The sequence below is a fragment of the Gorilla gorilla genome, chromosome 19 (genome assembly GCF_029281585.2).
Source record: "Gorilla gorilla gorilla isolate KB3781 chromosome 19, NHGRI_mGorGor1-v2.1_pri, whole genome shotgun sequence".
In the NCBI taxonomy this organism is placed as follows: Eukaryota; Metazoa; Chordata; class Mammalia; order Primates; family Hominidae; genus Gorilla; species Gorilla gorilla.
Genome location: NC_073243.2, coordinates 35,551,335 through 35,572,980, shown reverse-complemented (window position 1 = coordinate 35,572,980; position 21,646 = coordinate 35,551,335). Strand labels below are relative to the sequence as shown.

Here is a 21,646-nt window from a genome sequence, read left to right as displayed (position 1 = left end):
AAGGGCTGGGAGTTGAATATTGCCTGTATTAGAATCTCTGTGTTATACACCAGGTGAGGAACCTTTTTTGGGGGAGGAGAAGTGGGGACGGATTCTAAAAGATCCTCTAAATGGAAGCAGAATCTATCAGATCTGTCTGCTCTGGGAGTTACTTTTTTAATGCCCTTTGAATTGTAAGTTTCTTCACTAACTCTTTCTTTCTTTTATATCTAGACCTGTCTGTCTTAAGGAATCGTGTATGATTTTCTTATGACTAAAGCAAAGGTGGTTATTAATGATGAATATTTTTAAATAGTTCATGTGAATTATGTGAGAGAAATTGAAAGAAGGTAAAGTAAGGCACTTTTCCAGCGAGGAAATGTATTTTGTCCTTCTCCCTCCACCCTGAATATTTTCAGCAGTGCATTTCCATTTAGAGAGTGACCTATGGGACTGTTATAATTAGATTCCATTGCTGCCGATGGAGACTGGAAGACAAAGGCAGGCGTCTTTCTCCAGACCGTACTGGCCGTGGCAGAAACAGTTCACTACTCAGTGACAGCATCAAGCTAATTTGCCTCCCCAGGATTAGACCAGGAAATATCAAAGTTAATTTACTTTCTCAGTATTATACTGAGAGGCCGTGGCATTTCTCCTGTTCCTGCATCGTGTGAGTCATGTTTGTTAGCAAGAGAAGGCCTTGGTCTTTCTTGAAACTTCTCCTGTTGGCAACACCAGAAAAATGTTTTCACCCTGATGTGTGTCATCCCTGGTTTCTGGACACTTGTCCTGGGAATGCTTGTTCTGTAAGATGCTTTGTCAATAAAGTGCTTTCAGGTCAGATAAATTTGGGTGATGCCACCCATTTCCTTTCTTAAAAGGTCACAATCCACATTTGCATATCAAAGGCTCTGAGAAGGCCTGCAAAAAAGTTTGTTTTAACTTTGCTTAACTTAGTGTTTTATTAAGTCATTTGTTTAATGAATATTTTAGAATATATCAGGCATTCTGCTAGGTATTAGAATTTAGCTAATAACAAAATAGGAAAAGTTCCTTTTCTCATGAAGTTTATGATTGGCAAGGAGAGTCAGGCAATGAACAAATACAAAATATGTTGTATGTTGTCAGATGGTGAGAGATGATAAGAAAAATGGCATAAAGGATCAGGGCATGGTGATGTGAGGCACTGGCACTCTTAGGTTGTGTGGTCAAGGGCTCTATGTAGAGGTGACATTTGAAAGGACACCAAAAGGAAGTGCAGGAGGGAGGCCAGCCTCTATTCTCTGGGGGGAGATAATTGCAACACAGGAGAACAGCAAGTGCAAAGGGCCGGAAGCAGGAAGTGTTTGGCCTCTCAGAGGCCAGTCTGGCTGGCAAGACCAGAGAGGAGGCAGGCGAGGCCTTGTGGGGCCAAGGGGATGCGGGGGAGGACCCTGAAGGTTTTCAGTAGGGGAGTGAGGTTTCCTGCCACACCTTTGGTGAGTTTTTTCTGGCTGCTCTGTGGAGAAGGGATTCTGAGAGACAAAGGTAGAATGAGGAATGCCAAGAGGGAGGCCCTGGTAGTGTTCAGGTGACATGTGATGGTGGCTTAGACCAGGTAAAGAGTAGCGGAAGTGGTGAAAAAGTGACAAGTGTTTCCTCAACATATTTGGCCATAAACCTTCTTTTTTAGGAACACTTTAAAATTATTTCCCATAATGAATTTTGGAAAATACTGTTGTATATAATCAGATGTCAATCATGTATTTCTGTCAGTCACAAAAGTGCCTTAATACCTTCCTCCATGGCACTAATTTATAGTGGATAACAATGTCAGGGAGATAAGACACAAAAAAGCTAAAGAAAGAAATTTAAAATTTTAAGTTTAGCAAGTAAGGCCAAGGTGGAGTTACAGTACTGGCCCAGAGCTATGACAGTTGAAGAAGGCATTGGAATCTGTTTTTGTTTTTATTTTTGTTTGTTTTGCATCTAGCACAAGTATAGGTTTGCAAAAGCCTCTCAGTACATGTTTGTGTTTTTAAAAAATTTCAGCCTATACCTATAAGCATAGAATTCTTACTATGTCTTTTAATAAGCAAGCCCTTAATCAGTGAATACCTCTACTTGTCCACCTTTTGCCTGGCCAGCTCAGTTTAGACCTCAATCCATAATATCATAATACCACGTGCCAGCACATTGCTCTTATCACATCATAATATAATTGTCTGTTTGTCTGCTGGGTGGCCCCAGTAAATGGAAGATACATTGCTGTCAAGGGCCTGTACCTTTAGTTCCTGTATGCATAGCATCGAAGGATGGTTTACACCCTTCTGTGGAGCAGGGGCAAAATAGCTGTGTGAAGAATGAGTAAATGAATGAATGTCCAGGATTGTCTTGGCTATGAAGAATATGAGATGAGCTAAAACATGGTCCCTTCCCTTAGGCACTTGTAGTCTGATAGGGTGGATGGATGAATTCTGACTTCCCTTGTGACTGTTGCTTTGGAGGCCAGATCAGTTCTCAAACATTGGTGGAATATTCAGTAGTCCACTTGGGAGGATTTAAGCCAAGAAGTCCTTGTCCCCCAATATCTAACTTATAAACCCAACTACAGAGCTTGAAATTCCACAATTTACCCATTTTCTTGGACTAAGGAATTAAGAGAGAAATACCTCGGGGAAAGGAACTCCTTAGCCATTTATTTACATGTTGTTTGTGAATTAGTTTAGCAACTCTCTCCCAATGACAATAAAGAGAAGGTTTTATTGGAAAGGACAGGAAAGAATGCCCATTCTCAGTGGCTACCTAGATCTCTTACGCTACTCTTTCTAACGCATAGATTTGTACTTTCCTCCCCACAATCACACACACACACACACACACATACACACATATATACACATACACACCAGGCTTGTGGCAGCAGAGACCTGCCTCGAGTGGCATTTTCTCAGCACACATCTCTTATGTCCCAACAGAACCCTGGGCAGAACACTGCATGCTAAGTAAATGAATGCTCCAGTTCTCATCCTTTGCAGATGGCTCTGTGGGGACTTGTGCACCACTGAAACACCTTGGTCTCAAAGCTGTGCTCCCATTTAACTACAGAGCACCAGTGGAGGTGTTCAGTAAGTCCCTGATGCCTCCCTTCTAGAGGCCACAAGCAAGGGAAACAATGAGTACAGCATCCCTCCCCATCCCCCATCACCATGGGAATAATGCCATGGGAGTGGATTTTATCATAGTGTTCAGGAAGGGCTGAATAAACAAAGGCGGCTGCTTTTTATAGCCACCACCCTAAGAACCTTGCAAAATGAAATATTTACTAAGTAAAACACAAAGTAGAAAGAGAAAATACAACATTTCTAGCCAGTAAAGGGAGAACAGTGCAAGCTCTGGGGGCTCTGTTTCCTCCTCTTGTTGACATCTATGAGAGTTTCCTGAGGTCCAGGAAAATGTGTTTTGCTGTTATCAGTGTAATAGGAATGAGGCCGACTTGATCAATCTGGCTATGGTTTTAAATTGCATTAAAACTCTGCAAGTATGTTAATCACATTGCCCTGATTCCCTCAGAAAAGACAGGCAGACAAGTAGACATTCTTCTTTGAGCTTTCTTTTGCAGGCTAAACCCCAGGGTGTGTAGCTCAGCAACAGCTGTAAACACTGGGGGTGAGCCTTTTCTGAAATAGTGTGCTGTGGCTTCATGGCTCCCAGCCTGTGCTTGCCGGCTAGGGAAAGGCATGACCAACTTAGGTTTAACAATCATGTTTCCTTTCAAAATAGGAAATTGCCGGTATTATCACTGCTGGCTGATGAATTATATTTATAAATTACATTCTTTTATTCTTCTTTAAATTCAAGTAAACTAGCATTTACTGAATGGGTACCACGTACTGTGATTTGCCTTTTTGATGTTATTTCATCTTAACAACAGCACTGTTATTTCCCATTTTAATGTCACAAAGCTAGTAAGTGCTAAAGGCAGTATGGGAGCCCAAGTACGTGTCTGACTCGTAAACAAACTCACCGTTTATGTCTATTAAATTAGGTCATTTTAATATGTCTGGGATACCTGTTTACTCAAGGGATGTTGTAGAGTTTCTGTATAAATTTAGGAACAATCACGCGTTGGTCCCACTGAGGTAGTATATGGATGGCGTGACTGCTTTTAGTTTTCCATTTTTGAGTCTAAGTAATTGCTTGACACCAGTATTTGGCTCTATAGCCAAGTTTTAAATATGCAAGATAGGAATACCTAATTTATAGATTGTCTTTTTCTTCTACTTTTAGTGATAGGCGTACAGGGGAAAGGGAAACTAGTCTTATTTTGTAATGGCTCTGGTGAGAGACTGAGTGAACGTGGAGGTGAAGAAGGGTAGTTGATCATAGATACGTATCAAGCACCTACCAGGTACAATGAAGAGCTGGATTTTTCTCTTTGACTGCTCTGTCTGCACTGCTGAACTTTCGCTCTGACTGTCCTCCTCCTTCCTCAAACCTGTCTTTAATGAGATTTAATAAATGCTACCTATTTTCAAAGATGCCATGCTCATTAAAGTGATCGTAGTCGGAATAAAAAGGATAACAAATGTGAAAGAGCAGGGATAATGAGATCTAGTAAAAGAAAAGGAGGCATTGCCAATATCTAGGTAAATAGGATTTTAAAAGAACTTCTTGTTTTTTGCTCCACTAGGGTACATTCTTCTAGATCTTGTCACCTCCCCCTACTCTAAACCCATCTTTCTTAGAAAACCCAAGGCCCTTACTGTGGCTCTCAAAAGTCCTGGGTGATATGTCCCAGCCACTTCCCTTGACCCCCTCTCCCTGGCTGTGCTCAGCCACTTGGCCTCATTGCCATTCTCTGCCTGAGCCCCTTTACTCTTGCTGTCTTCCGTGTCAGGAAAGCTCTGAGCCTCTGGGGAGCAGCATGGCCTATGCCCTAGCCTTAATTGGGCTTCTCTTTAAATTTCCTCTGCTCAGTCTCCTACCTTGGCCACTCTTCCTAGAAGAGCAGCACCTCCTGCACCCTATAACCCTGCACCATCCAATAGAGTAGGTTCTAGCCATATGTGGTCATTTGAATTTAAATTACTGTATTTTTATTGGACAGTCAGATACAGAATTTCCACCGTTGTGAATGTTCTATGGGACAGAGCTGCTCTAACCCCTTACCCTGCCTTATTTTTATCTGTGGCACTCACCACTACATGGAGTTGCATTTCTTTGTTTTGCTATCTGTCTTGCCTCAAGAAAGCAAGCTTCGTACAATCAGGGACTTTGTGTGTTTTGTTCAGTCTCTGACTTTTAGCTCCCAGAAGAGTTCCTGCCACATCACAAGTGCAGAATAAATACTTCCTGAATGAGTGATTGGATCTTTTAAACCCAGGAGAGGGAAGCAGAATTGATGAAGGAAGTCCCCCCTCCGCTTTCTGCTCTTCCCAGTCCCCACCTCCTTCCCTAAGCCTCGCCTTCTGGGAAGGAATTCAGGTCCTGGCTTTGTTTCTCTTTGAGTTTCCCTCACATAAGTTCCAGTGAAAGAGGTAGAAATGACCACATTGACTTTGAGTGGTCATTACCACATTCACAGATGGTCCCTTTCAAGTCTGGTGGTGCCTGTTTAATGCAGGGAAAACCATCTGCCAGAATGCCTTTGGCCATTGGATGGAAGAGAATGTCTCACTGTTACTTAAGAGCAGGAATTGCATACGACAGTGTTGTAGCTGATTATGCTTCATAATGCAGGTTGTTTTGATGCTCCTTGGGCATCTTCTTTCCCCCAAAGAGCTATGAGATCTTGGTAACTACTTAGGGACAGGAATCCAGGAGTATTGCACTCCTCCTGGGCTCGAATGAAGACACTCTGGGTGCGCTTGCCAGTTCTTCTTGCAAAGTTGCTCCTGTACATACTTTACCCGAGATGGGTCCAGGTCTACAGAAGGATATGGAGAGGAAAAGTGAGCTAGGACTGTCAGCATGGTTCAGAGCCTTGTCTTTCTGAATTATCCTTAAGCAAGTCTGTCCCTTATTTGTAGTGTATCCACTCTGTTCCACAAATGGAATTCAGTGAGTTGCTCCCCATGAATCCTGATGTTTTACTGCAGGAGACAGCACATTTCCTGACCCAACCAATGGATCTGGCAGAAACTAGTTTGTGGCCAATTATATATCATGGTTTTGAGAAAACTATATGCAAATATAAAATGAATTTTAAAATGTTTAAATATATATTTTCTATATATAGGTATGTATCTTGTTCATTAAATAACTGGCACTGTAAGAAGAAAACATCTAAACTTCACTGAGTTACATAAAAGAAAGCTTGAATAATAGATGTCTTTCTAAATAAGATGACTCACTTCTGCAATTAATTTATAAACTTAGCAAAATCCTAATGAAATTTTTCTTTGAAAAGTAGCTAAGTAATTCTAAAGTTTATTTGGAGGAAAAAGTAGATGGGAATAATCAATAAATACTTGCAGAAGATGAAGCATGGAGGATACATGCACTGAGATTAAAACATGTAACTAAGTGACAGAAATTAAAGCTAAATGGTATAAAGGCAACAGAATAATAAAAAACTGAACAGATACTAATATATGTAGGAATTTTTTCTCTTATAAAACGGGCATTTTAATAACTATTTATGAGATACTTGGTTATTTATTTAAAAAAAATCCCTTCCTCATATAACAAAAAAGTTCCAGAACTAAACATTAAACAATAAAACTAAAGTTAAGGCTGGGCGCGGTGGCTCACGCCTGTAATCCCAGCACTTTGGGAGGCCGAGGCAGGCGGATCACGAGGTCAGGAGATCGAGACCATCCTGGCTAACACGGTGAAACCCTGTCTCTACTAAAAATACAAAAAATTAGCCGGGCGAGGTGGCGGGCGCCTGTAGTCCCAGCTACTCGGGAGGCTGAGGCAGGAGAATGGCGTGAACCCGGGGGCGGAGCCTGCAGTGAGCCGAGATCGCGCCACTGCACTCCAGCCTGGGCAACAGCGAGACTCCGTCTCAAAAAAAAAAAACTAAAGTTAATTAGAACGAATATAGATGAATGTTTTGGAAGTTCAGGAGGGCCTTAATAAACTTACAACAAAGCAGAAAACATGAACAAAGAAACCTTAAAATAGACTATATAAAAATTGTTTAATAGCTTTTCACAGTGAAAAACACTGTGCATAAGGCCATCTGAGAAACAATTTACAACATATATGACCAAAGAGTTTATATCCTTCCTATATGAAGAGCTCTTAAAATTCAACAAGAAAAGGATCTTGTATTAATTTTCTGTGGCTGCCTAACAATTTACCACAAACTGGATGACTTAAAATATAGAAATTTATTCTCTGTCAGTTCTGGAGGCCAGAGTCCCAAACTAAGATGTGAGCAGAGCTGCACTCTCTCTAAGGAGACTCCCTCCTTGCTCTTCCAGCTTCTGGGGACTCCAGGTGTTCCTCAGCCTGTGGCTGTGTAACATTAATTTCTGCTTCCATCTTCACGTGGTCTTCTCCTTTTGTCTCTGTGTCTTCTCTCTTCTGTCTGTTATAAGGATGCTTGTCATTGGATATAGGGCCCACCTGAATAATCTACGATTATTTCATCTCACAATCCTTAACATATTTATATCTTTTTCCATATAAGGTCACATTCACAGGTCCTGGAAGTTAGGGTATCTTTCTGGAGGTCACTGTTCAATCTACTACAAACCTCAATACAAAAATGGGAAAAGGATAAAAGATTTCACAAGAAAAGACATGTTCAACTTCACCAATAATCAAATGTATCTAAAAATGATAAAACACCTTTTTTTTTAAACTAATCTCAACTGATATTTTCCCTTATAGGTGAGAATCTAAGGAAATAGGGGCTTTTCTACATGCTTCTGGAATTATAAATTGTCGCAACCTTTCTGAGGGGCAGTATGATATTATATATAAAAAAACATCAAAACTGGCTGGGTACAGTGGCTCACGCCTGTAATCCCAGCACTTTGGGAGGCTGAGGTAGGTGGATCACTTGAGGACAGGAGTTTGAGACCAGCCTGGCCAACATGGCGAAACCCTATCTCTACTAAAAATACCAAAAGTTAGCCAGGCATGGTGGCACATGCTTGTATTCCCAGCTACTCAGGAGGCTGAGGCACAAGAATCGCTTGAACCCAGGAGGTAGAGGTTGTGGTGAGCCAAGATCGTGCCACTGTACTCCAGCCTGGGCAACAAAGCGAGACCCTGTCTTAAAAAGAAAAGAAAAGAAAAGACATCAAAACTATGTGCTCCTTTTGATCTCAGGAAATCTGAGTAAGACTTCCCATATGGGTATGCGTCACCACATATTAATAACACTAAGGTGATATAAACAGCCTACATGCCCAATGACAGGAGACAGGTTAAATTAATTATGGTGTACCACAGGAAAAAAATGGTAGAAGAATATTTTAAAGCATGAGGACATTTTCAATATAAAGTGTGTGATTAAAGCAGGTTATAAACATGTCAACCTCTGGGTCAAGATGGTGGCTGAAGCACATGCTAAACCCCCTCTTTCCCACCCTGTACCCTATTGCACATGTGTGGAGGATATTTCAAAGTACTGTTGGGTAGCAAATGACTGACTTCAAAAGAAAGAAGAAAAAGATCTCAGATGCCAGAAGTGGAAAAGGAAGATATAGCAGTGTGTGGGAGCTGACACTGCACATTCCAAGTTATGACCAGGACATAAACATAGTCAGAAGGCAAGCTGGGAGCCATACTGCCCATTCCTACCTGGAAGAAGGGACAGTCCACAACTGCCCCGCATAAAGAGAGGTAGGAAATATCACCCACCTGAAATGGAAACCCTGAGCCTGCCAGTATTTCTGTACAATGTGGAAATCCAGAATTGAGCCACCAACAGGAAAACTAATTGAGAAGTTTGTGACCCCATGGGGCCCTGGCAGAGGCAAACTCAAAACCCTATAGGGGAAAAAAAACAGAAAACAAAAAACAAAACAAAACAAAAAAAACAGCCTTATGGGGAAGCTCCACAATGTAGGGTCCAAGCAGGCAAACATTCCTATTGAAGAGCTGTTCTGAATTTTTTGGTCTGGTCTCACAACCCATTTTTCACTGTTAAAAATTATTAACGATGAAAGAGATTTTATTTTATGGGTAATATCTATTGATATTTACCATAGTAGAAACTAAAACTGAGAACCTTACTTAAACACAAGAATCTACAAGCACAGTAAGGTATTGTATGTTGCAAAAAGCTAAAGGAGAGGTTTTTTGAATGTTTTCATGACAAAGAAATGTTAAGTGCATGAGGTGATGGAATGCTAACAATTCTGCTTTGATCCTTATACAATGTATACATGTATCAAAAGACCACATTGTACTCCATAAATGTGTACAATTATAATGTGTCAAAAAATTTTTAAAAAGAATCTACGAGCACACATTTCATAAATCATCAGAGCAATGATATAATTGTATGTCATGTAGCATCTCGCAAACGTGACTATATACTTATGAAAAATAAGAGTGAAAAAGTCAAATAACATTTCTTTTTTTTTCAGCTACGCATCAAAGATTTTTGTTTTGTTTTTTTGTTTTGAAAATTGTTCTTTTTTTTTCTTTTTTTCTTTTTTATTATTATTATACTTTAAGTTTTAGGGTACATGTGCACAATGTGCAGGTTAGTTACATATGTATACACGTGCCATGCTAGTGTGCTGCACCCATTAACTTGTCATTTAGCATTAGGTATTTCTCCTAATGCTATCCCTCCCCCCTCCCCCCACCCCACAACAGTCCCCAGAGTGTGATGTTCCCCTTCCTGTGTCCATGTGTTCTCATTGTTCAATTCCCATCTATGAGTGAGAACATGCGGTGTTTGGTTTTTTGTCCTTGTGATAGTTTACTGAGAATGACGATTTCCAATTTCATCCATGTCCCTACAAAGGACATGAACTCATTATTTTTTATGGCTGCATAGTATTCCATGGTGTATATGTGTCACATTTTCTTAATCCAGTCTATCATTGTTGGACATTTGAGTTGGTTCCAAGTCTTTGCTATTGTGAATAGTGCCACAATAAACATACGTGTGCATGTGTCTTTATAGCAGCATGATTTATAGTCCTTTGGGTGTATACCCAGTAATGGGATGGCTGGGTCAAATGGTATTTCTACTTCTAGATCCCTGAGGAATCGCCACACTGACTTCCACAATGGTTGAACTAGTTTACAGTCCCACCAACAGTGTAAAAGTGTTCCTATTTCTCCACATCCTCTCCAGCACCTGTTGTTTCCTGACTTTTTAATGATTGCCATTCTAACTGGTGTGAGATGGTATCTCATTGTGGTTTTGATTTGCATTTCTCTGATGGCCAGTGATGATGAGCATTTTTTCATGTGTTTTTTGGCTGCATAAATATCTTCTTTTGAGAAGTGTCTGTTCATATCCTTTGCCTACTTTTTGATGGGGTTGTTTGTTTTTTTCGTGTAAATTTATTTGAGTTCATTGTAGATTCTGGATATTAGCCCTTTGTCAGATGAGTAGGTTGTGAAAATTTTCTCCCATTTTGTAGGTTGCCTGTTCACTCTGATGGTAGTTTCTTTTGCTGTGCATAAGCTCTTTAGTTTAATTAGATCCCATTTGTCAATTTTGGCTTTTGTTGCCATCGCTTTTGGTGTTTTAGACATGAAGTCATTGCCCATGCCTATGTCCTGAATGGTATTGCCTAGGTTTTCTTCTAGGGTTTTTATGGTTTTAGGTCTAACATTTAAGTCTTTAATCCATCTTGAATTCATTTTTGTATAAGGTGTAAGGAACGGATCCAGTTTCAGCTTTCTACATATGGCTAGCCAGTTATCCCAGCACCATTTATTAAATAGGGAATCCTTTCCCCATTGCTTGTTTTTCTCAGGTTTGTCAAAGATCAGATAGTTGTAGGTATGCGGCATTATTTCTGAGGGCTCTGTTCTGTTCCATTGATCTATATCTCTGTTTTGGTACCAGTATCATGCTGTTTTGGTTACTGTAGCCTTGTAGTATAGTTTGAAGTCAGGTAACGTGATGCCTCTAGCTTTGTTCTTTTGGCTTAGGATTGACTTGGTGATGCGGGCTCTTTTTTGGTTCCATATGAACTTTAAAGTAGTTTTTTCCAATTCTGTGAAGAAACTCATTGGTAGCTTGATGGGGATGGCATTGAATCTATAAATTACCTTGGGCAGTATGGCCATTTTCACGATATTGGTTCTTCCTACCCATGAGCATGGAATGTTCTTCCATTTGTTTGTATCCTCTTTTATTTCCTTGAGCAGTGGTTTGTAGTTCCCCTTGAAGAGGCCATTCATGTCCCTTGTAAGTTGGATTACTAAGTATTTTATTGTCTTTGAAGCAACTGTGAATGGGAGTTCACTCATGATTTGGCTATCTGTTTGTCTGTTATTGGTGTATAAGAATGCTTGTGATTTTTGTACATTGATTTTGTATCCTGAGACTTTGCTGAAGTTGCTTATCAGCTTAAGGAGATTTTGGGCTGAGACAATGGGGTTTTCTAGATATATAATCATGTCATCTGCAAACAGGGACAATTTGACTTCCTCTTTTCCTAATTGAATACCCTTTATTTCCTTCTCCTGCCTAATTGCCCTGGCCAGAACTTCCAACACTATGTTGAATAGGAGTGGTGAGAGAGGGCATCCCTGTCTTGTGCCAGTTTTCAAAGGGAATGCTTCCAGTTTTTGCCCATTCAGTATGATATTGGCTGTGGGTTTGTCATAGATAGCTCTTATTATTTTGAGATACGTCCCATCAATACGTAATTTATAAGAAACTCACTCAAAACCACTCAACTACATGGAAACTGAACAACCTGCTCCTGAATGACTACTGAGTACATAACGAAATGAAGGCAGAAATAAAGATGTTCTTTGAAACCAACGAGAACAAAGACACAACATACCAGAATCTCTGGGACGCATTCAAAGCAGTGTGTAGAGGGAAATTTATAGCACTAAATGCCCACAAGAGAAAGCAGGAAAGATCCAAAATTGACAACCTAACATCACAATTAAAAGAACTAGAAAAGCAAGAGCAAACACATTCAAAAGCTAGCAGAAGGCAAGAAATAACTAAAATCAGAGCAGAACTGAAGGAAATAGAAACAAAAAAAAACCTTCAAAAAATTAGTGAATCCAGGACCTGGTTTTTTGAAAGGATCAACAAAATTGATAGACCGCTAGCAAGACTAATAAAGAAAAAAAAAGAGAAGAATCAAATAGATGCAATAAAAAATGATAAAGGGGATATCACCACCGATCCCACAGAAATACAAACTACCATCAGAGAATACTACAAACACCTCTATGCAAATAAACTAGAAAATCTAGAAGAAATGGATAAATTCCTCAACACATACACTCTCCCAAGACTAAACCAGGAAGAAGTTGAATCTCTGAATAGACCAATAACAGGCTCTGAAATTGTGGCAATAATCAATAGCTTACCAACCAAAAAGAGTCCAGGACCACATGGATTCTCAGCCGAATTCTACCAGAGGTAAAAGGAGGAACTGGTACCATTCCTTCTGTAACTATTCCAATCAATAGAAAAAGAGGGAATCCTCCCTAACTCATTTGATGAGGCCAGCATCATCCTGATACCAAAGCCGGGCAGAGACACAACCAAAAAAGAGAATTTTAGACCAATATCCTTGATGAACATTAATGCAAAAATCCTCAATAAAATACTGGCAAAACGAATCCAGAAGCACATCAAGAAGCTTACGCACCATGATCAAGTGGGCTTCATCCCTGGGATGCAAGGCTGGTTCAATATACGCAAATCAGTAAATGTAATCCAGCATATAAACAGAAACAAAGACAAAAACCACATGATTATCTCAATGGATGCAGAAAAGGCCTTTGACAAAGTTCAACAATGCTTCATATCAAATAACATTTCTATTGTTAGGAAAATTGTTTTGACATCACAGGTTTCTTGAATAGTCTTGGGAGTTTTCTGGGAATCCTCAGACCACACTTTGAGAACCACTACTATGGAAGATATGCTCACAGCCAAGAATTACTAAACTTGTGATAAAGTCCTGTCCTATTTGAGATAGTCACTAACCCAACAAATGAGAAAATTCACTCCCAAATAGTTAGAGACAATAGACTTCAACTCCAAATGTATGATATGGTCTAAATTAATTATATGCTCATGCATCTGCATAGTCTAAATATTGGAAATAAAATTGCTGATTGTCAAGAGTGGGCATCTCTGGGTGGCAGAAATACAAATGTTTTTTATTTTCTTGTTTATGACTTCCTGGATTTTTAAATTATTACTTTCCCCCAATTTTATTGTGATAAAATACACATCACATAAAATTTACCACTTAACCATTTTTAAGTGTACAGTCAGTGCTATTGAATATGTTCATAATGTTGTGCAACCAACACTACCATTCATCTCCATCACTCTGTTCATCTTGTAAAACTGAAACTCCGTATCCATCAGATGAAAACTCCCCATTCCCCACTTCTCCCAGATCCTGGCAACCACCATTCTATACCCTGTCTCTATTATTTTGACTGGTCTAAGGATCTCATATAAGTAGAATCATATAGTATTTGTCTTTTTGTGGCTGCCTTATTTCATTTAGCATAGTATCCTCAAGATTCATCCATATTATAGCATGTTTCAGAATTTCCTTCTTTTTAAGGCTGAATAATATTCTATTGTCTGTGTATACCACGTTTTGCCTATCCATTCATTGGTCAATGGGCCAGTGGGTTGCTTCCATGATTGAGCTACTGTTAATAACACTGTTAGGATCATAGATGTATAAATATCTTCTCCAAAATCTGCTCTCCATTCTTTTGTGTCTATACCTAGAGGTGGAATTCCTAGATTATATGGTAATTCTATTTTAATGTTTTTAGGAACTGCCACACTATTTTTCACAGAGGCTGTACCATTTCATATTCCCACCAACAGTGCACATGGCTCCATATCCTTGCCAATACTTGTTATTTTGTTATTTTGTTTGTTTTTTGTTGGTTTTTGCTAGTAGCCATCCAAATTGGTCCAGTTCTTTTTAAAATAAGCATGCTTTGGTTTTGTAATCAGAAAGAAAGATTCTGTACTAAATTGAATTCAAGTATTTCTTCAAAGAAGGATAGTGCCCACTTTGACTCACTTGAGGATATTTCTGGGACCTTCACAAAAGTTTATGTATGCAAACAGGTTTGCCATTTGTGTGAGGCCTTTAGATTTCACTAATCTGGGGTTTGTAGACATTTGGACAACTGCTGAGGTCTTTACCCTGGTTTATGAGATCTATTCTTCATAGAGCAAATTAACTGTGTCAAAATTGCATAAAAACGAATGTTAGTATACTTAAAATTAAAATTTCCAGGCTCTTTGAATGACTTATTGCTTTAAAAATACACATATATGCTAAATACTTTCTATTTTTATAGCAAGTCTGTTTAAAAATCATAAGCAATTACATTTGGAAAACTTAGTTTCAGTTTTTGATACACTTGAAAGAAATACTGTATTTTATTTTAGAAATATTATTTTAATGTAGATTTTCTGCCTTTTATCCTGCTTCTTTCAATTAATTCTAATTAGTGTTATGGTATTTTATAATAGAGACATTAGAATTTAAAGGATTTTAGTGTTCATCTTAATACAGTATTTCCATAAAATGTATAATGAGAACTGCTCACTGGTGTCATGCTGAGGGTGGGGAATTCTGTTATTAGGAAAGTTTGGAAATGATTGGGTAACAAATTTAAGCAAGGTTCCTTATAACAGGCTTTGTACTGTAACCCTCCTACTCATACTCCACATGAAGTAAGTGTGAGAGCATATAAAGTCATATAAAGTCAGAGCACTTTATAGGACCACAAGGTGCAGATTGCACCTTGGGGGACTACTGATCCAGACAACTGCCTGATAAAGAAAGAGGAGGAAGTAAGAGTTGACCGCTTATGGTGCTTGAGTCCTCATTTAATAACATTGCTTTAAGGCCAGGTGCAGTGGCTCACACCTGTAATCCCAGCACTTTGGGAGGCTGAGGTAGGAGGACTGCTTGAGCACAGAAGTTCTAGACCAGCCTTGGAAACATAAAAAGACTTCATCTCTACAAAAAATAAAATGTTAGCCTGCCATGGTGGTGCACACCTGTAGTCCCAGCTACTCGGGAGGCTGAGGTGGGAGGGTCACTTGAGCTTGGGAAGCTGAAGCTGCAGTGAGTCATGATCATGCCACTGCTGCCTGGGTGGGAGAGTGAGGCCCTGTCTCAAAAAACAAACAAAAAACCCAATAACATTACTTTATGGTGTTTCTTTTTACTAGTTTCCTGTTTTCAGGAAAGTTACACTCTAATAGGGAAGGCCATCACATGTATTGATGAGCATAATGGAAAATGTGATTGAATGCCAGGAGGAAACCAGCTACACTTAACTTGCAAGATGTGATTAGGCTAAGCAATAAAGAAAGGAAATCGTTTCATGAAATAGGTGATTTTTGAACCGTGATTTTTGAACTGCACCTTAAAGAATGAGAATGTAGGCATACAGGTAGTTTACAGGGTTGGAGGGCAAGAGGTGTCTTTAAATAATAAACACTTAATGTCAGGGATTTGGACAGTCTGGGATGATGGGTCAGTTTCTATTTCTTCATCTCAAAGATGTGCTCAGTGTGGAAAGCTTCATGGGAAGCTCCCCGCTCAACCCCACCCCACTCCAGAAGGAGTCCTGTGTAGCCCAGCATGCCTGACTTGGGAGGGAGGTGTGGCATCAGGGATAAAGTTGGACACAGTTGTCCAGTCAGCTGGCAGGTAGTTCACCATTTGTCTTCTGTGTTGAATGTCTCTTCTAGATCCAAGCTTAAGAGAGGAAGAGGGATGTTATGAGCCCTTCTGCCCAATCCCAGCAGACTACATATCTGCAAGTACTTTAGAAGAGCCCGAGTCTACTGGCATGGGGGCTGCCTTCTACACACCCATGCTGTTTCAGATCCCTATTTCCATCACAGGCTCCCATTTCCACAAAAACGTAGCAGATGTAGTGGGTATGTGGTTGGGCTCTGGAGTAGCATTGCATAGGGTCGCATTGTTACTGGGCAGGTTTCAGTTTTCTTATCTGTGAAGTGGACATTTTTAAAAGTACCTACCCCATACAATGTTTGTGAGCATTATTGTGTGATAATGCATCTGAAGTGCATGGCACATGGCTGACATAATAACGGATTAGCCATTATTATTGCTATCATTACTCTATCAGCGCACAATGGTTTTAAAGCTGCATAAATACAATTGTTAGAAGAATGGACTCTCCCAGCATCCAGAAGATTCTAGAACATTTGGGGGAGGAGGAGCTATCCAAGATCTCTTGATTGATGGTGGTGATGAGGAGTAAAGCAAAGGGAAGACTGCATGTTTGGGTGGTGTGGGGAAACACCAAGAGAAACATCTGTGTGTTGGGGGTTGTGTAGGGTGGGAGCTTGTGTAGGAAAGTTTTAAAATAGTATGTAGTGGTATTGGATATGTGTGTTTGTCATGAACCATCAAAGGAGCAAAAAGAAGAAAGACTGTGTTTTGCCAGAATAATGCTCATGTGTATAATTATTCTTTATATTTTACATATTTGTGCAAAATATCACACACAATGATTGTGCATGTCATTGACTATATCAGATTCACTTTGCTGTGAACGTTGTTTGGTTTAACAGCCGCTTCTATAAATGCAGTTTTCAATCAGCTATGTATCCTGCAGCTTAGCATGATGAGTAGGGCATCTAAACAAATATTTATCAAATGCTTTTACAGGAGGTACTGTTAATGCCCTGGGTCCCTGGACCCCTTTCATCATCTCTGTGCTCTCCCCACTTGGCTTCAGTGTGCCTTTGCTTTCCTCGGCCAGCACCTTCAGAGGATTGCCTTCAGGCTACTGGAACTGCCTTGCCTTTTGGTGCAGAGAACAGGAAGCTCCTACATTCCACCATTGCCCCCGGGACCCCTCAGCCAACAGTTGGCATGGGGTTATGAAAGCCCAGCACCTTTGTCCGAGTGGGGGAAAAATTCCGAGGCGTAATTTATACTCCAGAGTTCTTCCTGAAGCTTGCTGCATGGTAGAATACCTAAAATTGCTGCCCTGCTTCCATCACTCCCTCCCGCCCTGCTCCCTGACTCCCTTACTCTTTAATAAATGATTTGCAGCTGACTCCTTATGGCTAGGTCTGTTCCTGGGGAAACTGAATTGAAACCACTGAATATATGTCAGATTCTGTCCTAAAACCGGTGTAAACAACTCATTTAATTCTCACAACACTGGAAGGTGGTTATTATTACCCTTGTTTCGTGGAGAAGGAAACTGACTTGAGTAAACGAGGAGCATCATGTACTTAGAGGTTGTTAGAGTTTCATTGCTTTGCCTACTTTCCTGCCGTCCTGGCCCACTGATGTCTTATTTAACAGGGTTACATTATCTTTTGAAGTACAGCCACCATCCTAGGGTAGTTTATTGGAACAAACAAGACCACATTTTAAAATTATTACCCATATAAAGCTCGTCACTGATTAAAGGTCTCACAACAATTCTCTTTACTTCAGAATGTAGAAGACAATTTAGAGAAGCGGTTATAAAACAATTTTAGTGTAGGAAAAAAAGTTACTGGAATACTGGAATGACTAGGAGGAAGGCCACTGCATTTAATAAGACCTCAGTGAGACCACTGGGTGAGGCAGATGAAGATAAGGGGTAAGGCTTTGGGGTCAGACACATTTGAGCTTGAGTCCGGCATCTCCTCTAACAAGCTCTGTGACTCTGGGCTAATCTCTCTAAGCCTTAATTTTTCATCTGTAAAATGGAAGACTATAATGTCTATTTTGTAGGATTGAAGTAAAGATTAAATAAAAGAATAAAACGATGTACAGGAAGTTTTTAGCACAATGCCTCACATATAGTAAGCACCAAATCAAGGTGGTTTGTTTTGTTTTGTTTTTCATTGAAACAAAGTCGGACGTATATTATGTGGCATAACTCCATAATCGATTCGAGAAACAAAAGAAAATATTGATGATGCTATAAACAGCTGCTTGCGGACCTTCTTATAGGCCACACCTGGTGTGTAAGCCCCACCCTTGAGAAGTGCTGCTTTAATTCAAGCATAACCTTCCCATGTAGATACAAATCTGCCATTTTCCTAGCAATATCTGGAATGAGCCAAGCTCTTTACATTTTTCCATTTACCAGAGGGAGATAATAGCCATAGAATTATAACTCTGCCCCTGAACAATCTGCCCCCAGCCAATCATCCTGCACATATTCCAAGATGGCTTTATAAGGATAGTACAAACTTGGGGTTTTGGTTTAACTCCGTATTTTGAAATCACTGTAGATTCACATGCAGTTGTAAGGAATGATTCAGAGAGACCCCTGTACCCTTCACCAGCTAACCCCAATGGCAATATCTACAAACATCTAATTTTATATAGCATTTTTGAATAAGTATTCATATTTCTTGTTTATGAAAGAGCACAGAAAAATCTTCTTTGCTTTAGTAAGACTACAAACTAAAGAACAAGTCTCTTCCCTCAAGGAACTTACCTGAGCTTCGATTTGGGGGATGAGAAATCTTGAAAGACAAAAATAGAACTTATATGTACACATGCTTTGTTTTGTCCCGGAATTAAAACTGAGATTTCTGCAAGAATTTTTTCAAAATTGGAATGTTTAATTGTAAAATTCTTCTTTTATTTTATTTCTCATTGCTCAAGTGCTTAGACTACTTAGGGGGTTAGAACTGTCCACTTTTCCAGTCATAACTATGACATTTAAGATATCATACCTCTTGCCTCTTACAGAGGTGGCTCCTATACAAGGACCTCTTTAGGGATGAAAACCCTGTAAAGCATGTGGTAAGGATACCTGTGGCTGAGGACAAAAGCAAAAAAGCCAAATGCAGTCAGTTGATACACAATTTCTTGGAAACAGCTATGGCAGAAGCTTTCCATTATGAAAGGCACTGGGGTAGTGCCGTAGGGTCATTCAGACTCTGCTTTCAACTAACCAGGATTTGGAGCTCACTTAATGGTGTTTCTGGAGCTGATTATGTACAGGAAGCAGCTGATATGCAGTGTCTGATGTGGTCATCCGTTCAATGGATAGGATGGCAGTTTATTTTATTTATTGTGTGAAATATTCTGATTTTCTGTTAATTTTTAAAGTAGGAAATGTCTCTCAATTTCATCATTGTCCTCTCTGCCCCTTTTCCCTGACTTCTTGAGTTTCTGAGCACCGCATCCTCAGCCTCCCTTCTCACCACCTTTCCATTTTTTCTTACTGTTCTCATGGATTTTCCTATGTCTCTCTTCCTCCCTTTCTCTTCCTCTCAGTTCTTAAAAAAAAAAAAAAAGAGCCGGGGGAGAACAGAAAAATCATTTACTAAAACACTAAAACATTTGGTTAAAAACCTTGCAATCATATGTTTATTTTAATTTCATTTTATCATTTTCCAAAACGCAGCCTGTGAGAGCCATACTCCTGTTTTGCCTACTGGGCATTTGTAGGTGTTCAGTGGGAATGAAGCATGGTCCATTTATAAACAAACATCTGTTTGTCTTTATTGCTGGGTTTGATTGTGGCATTTGGAGGAGTAATTAAATGTATGTTAGTAATAGCCACTTTAAATATTTTAAACTAGGTACAAAATGAAAAAGTAGAAATGATGATTATATAAATCAAAGTTTGGAATGCTGCCATAGCTTAAGGCTTGGGGAGTTAATGATGGGGGAGAAAGACTTTTTTAACCTCTGTTATCATCTTTGTACAAGGATGAACCTGTCAGTGACTCACATGAGCCACCAGAAGAGGCAGCTGAGTGGACAAATGGAATATAAGTTACCTTGAGGTCAGCCTGAATTTAAGGAACCAAGGCATGAGGGGGCTATCAGTGAAAAAGAAAACCACATAACAGGTCCTGGAAGGTCCAGACTTTACTACCAAAACAGCAGCTAACCAGAGTGGCAGGTGGGAGGATGTGAGAGGGAGAGAGGGAGAGAGAGAGAGTGTGTGTGCGTACTGGGTATCCAGAGATGAAGAAAATAGAAGTGGGGTTGTGAAGGGACATGGCATGGAGCTTACCTGTCCCTGAAGGCCTGGGGGTAGTTTCTGAAAGGGCAGACTCCCACCAAACAAGCCATATGTTCTAATTCAATATCAAATGCAGCCATAAAATCATTTGATGAACTCTGACAATCCTGTGGATATGACACTATGCTATGGGAATATACTCCTTGCCAGTTTGGGGTGCCATGTGAGTCTCTGTTACCATTTGTTGGAAGGAAACACAATGTTAAGTAGGGGAGAAATTCAATTTTACAAATATAGCTATAGTTTGATTGATAGCAATTGTATATGGGGCTGCTTGCTTTTCAATGTGAGGAAATAGGCCCAGTAGGATTCTTCTAATACTCTGGTTTGTCTTTGCAATATTTGTACGTGTCTGTGAGCAATACTATTTTTCTCAATCAAGGTATATGCTTGTAGCATTTCAAAATGTGTTGGGCGTGCTTTCAAAGATGCAAGATGCTCTGTTTTATTCTCAGGGGAATTCCTGTGTACTGTTACCCTGGGGATAGAATTCCTTAAAATAAAACAATAATAATAGCAGCGAAAACCCTAAATACTCCAAGTGATGCTCACACTTAAGCAGAGAAGCAGCCTAGGGTGTACATGTATATACAGTGAGATCAAAAAAAAAAAAAAAAAGGAAAAACTAATTCTGTGTTGTAGTTTGTGGGACACTGAAAAGAGGTCAAGAAATAGACGGTAAAAAATATATATATATAGAAAGGAATAATAAGTAATCTCCTCTATTTCTTCTTTTGCAGTTCTATTTTGAACCCAAAGTGGATGATGCTGTCAGAGCTGAACCACTGAAAGGAGGCTGTGAAAATTTCCCATCTTCTCATTGGCCATCAGTTGAGATAAGATGGAAGACTCTTACAAGGATAGGACTTCACTGATGAAGGGTGCCAAGGACATTGCCAGAGAGGTGAAGAAACAAACAGTAAAGAAGGTGAATCAAGCTGTGGACCGAGCCCAGGATGAATACACCCAGAGGTCCTACAGTCGGTTCCAAGATGAAGAAGATGATGATGACTACTACCCGGCTGGAGAAACCTATAATGGGGAGGCCAACGATGACGAAGGCTCAAGTGAAGCCACTGAGGGGCATGATGAAGATGATGAGATCTACGAGGGGGAGTATCAGGGCATCCCCAGTATGAACCAAGCGAAGGACAGCATCGTGTCAGTGGGGCAGCCCAAGGGCGATGAGTACAAGGACCGGCGGGAGCTGGAATCAGAAAGGAGAGCTGACGAGGAAGAGTTAGCCCAGCAGTATGAGCTGATAATTCAAGAATGCGGTCATGGTCGTTTTCAGTGGGCCCTTTTCTTCGTCCTGGGCATGGCTCTTATGGCAGACGGTGTAGAGGTGTTTGTCGTTGGCTTCGTGTTACCCAGTGCTGAGACAGACCTCTGCATCCCAAATTCAGGATCTGGATGGCTAGGTGAGTGTGTGGTGTCAGTGAGGCCAACTCTGAAACTGGCTTATTTGTTAAGCACAGTTATCAACATAGAGAATAAATACTTTTCATCTAGAGTACTGCATTTTTTCTAACAA

General features: G+C 40.0%; 1 protein-coding gene across 1 annotated transcript in view; it reads left to right on the top strand.

The window, feature by feature from the left end:
- SV2C (synaptic vesicle glycoprotein 2C) overlaps positions 1 to 21,646 on the top strand; it is a 247,578-nt gene that overhangs the window by 27,831 nt on the left and 198,101 nt on the right. Inside the window, exon 2 of the mRNA XM_004058659.5 lies at positions 20,853 to 21,533. Coding sequence (XP_004058707.1) covers positions 20,954 to 21,533 — 580 coding nt within the window. The 5' untranslated portion in view covers positions 20,853 to 20,953. The remainder of the gene's footprint in view (positions 1 to 20,852; positions 21,534 to 21,646) is intronic.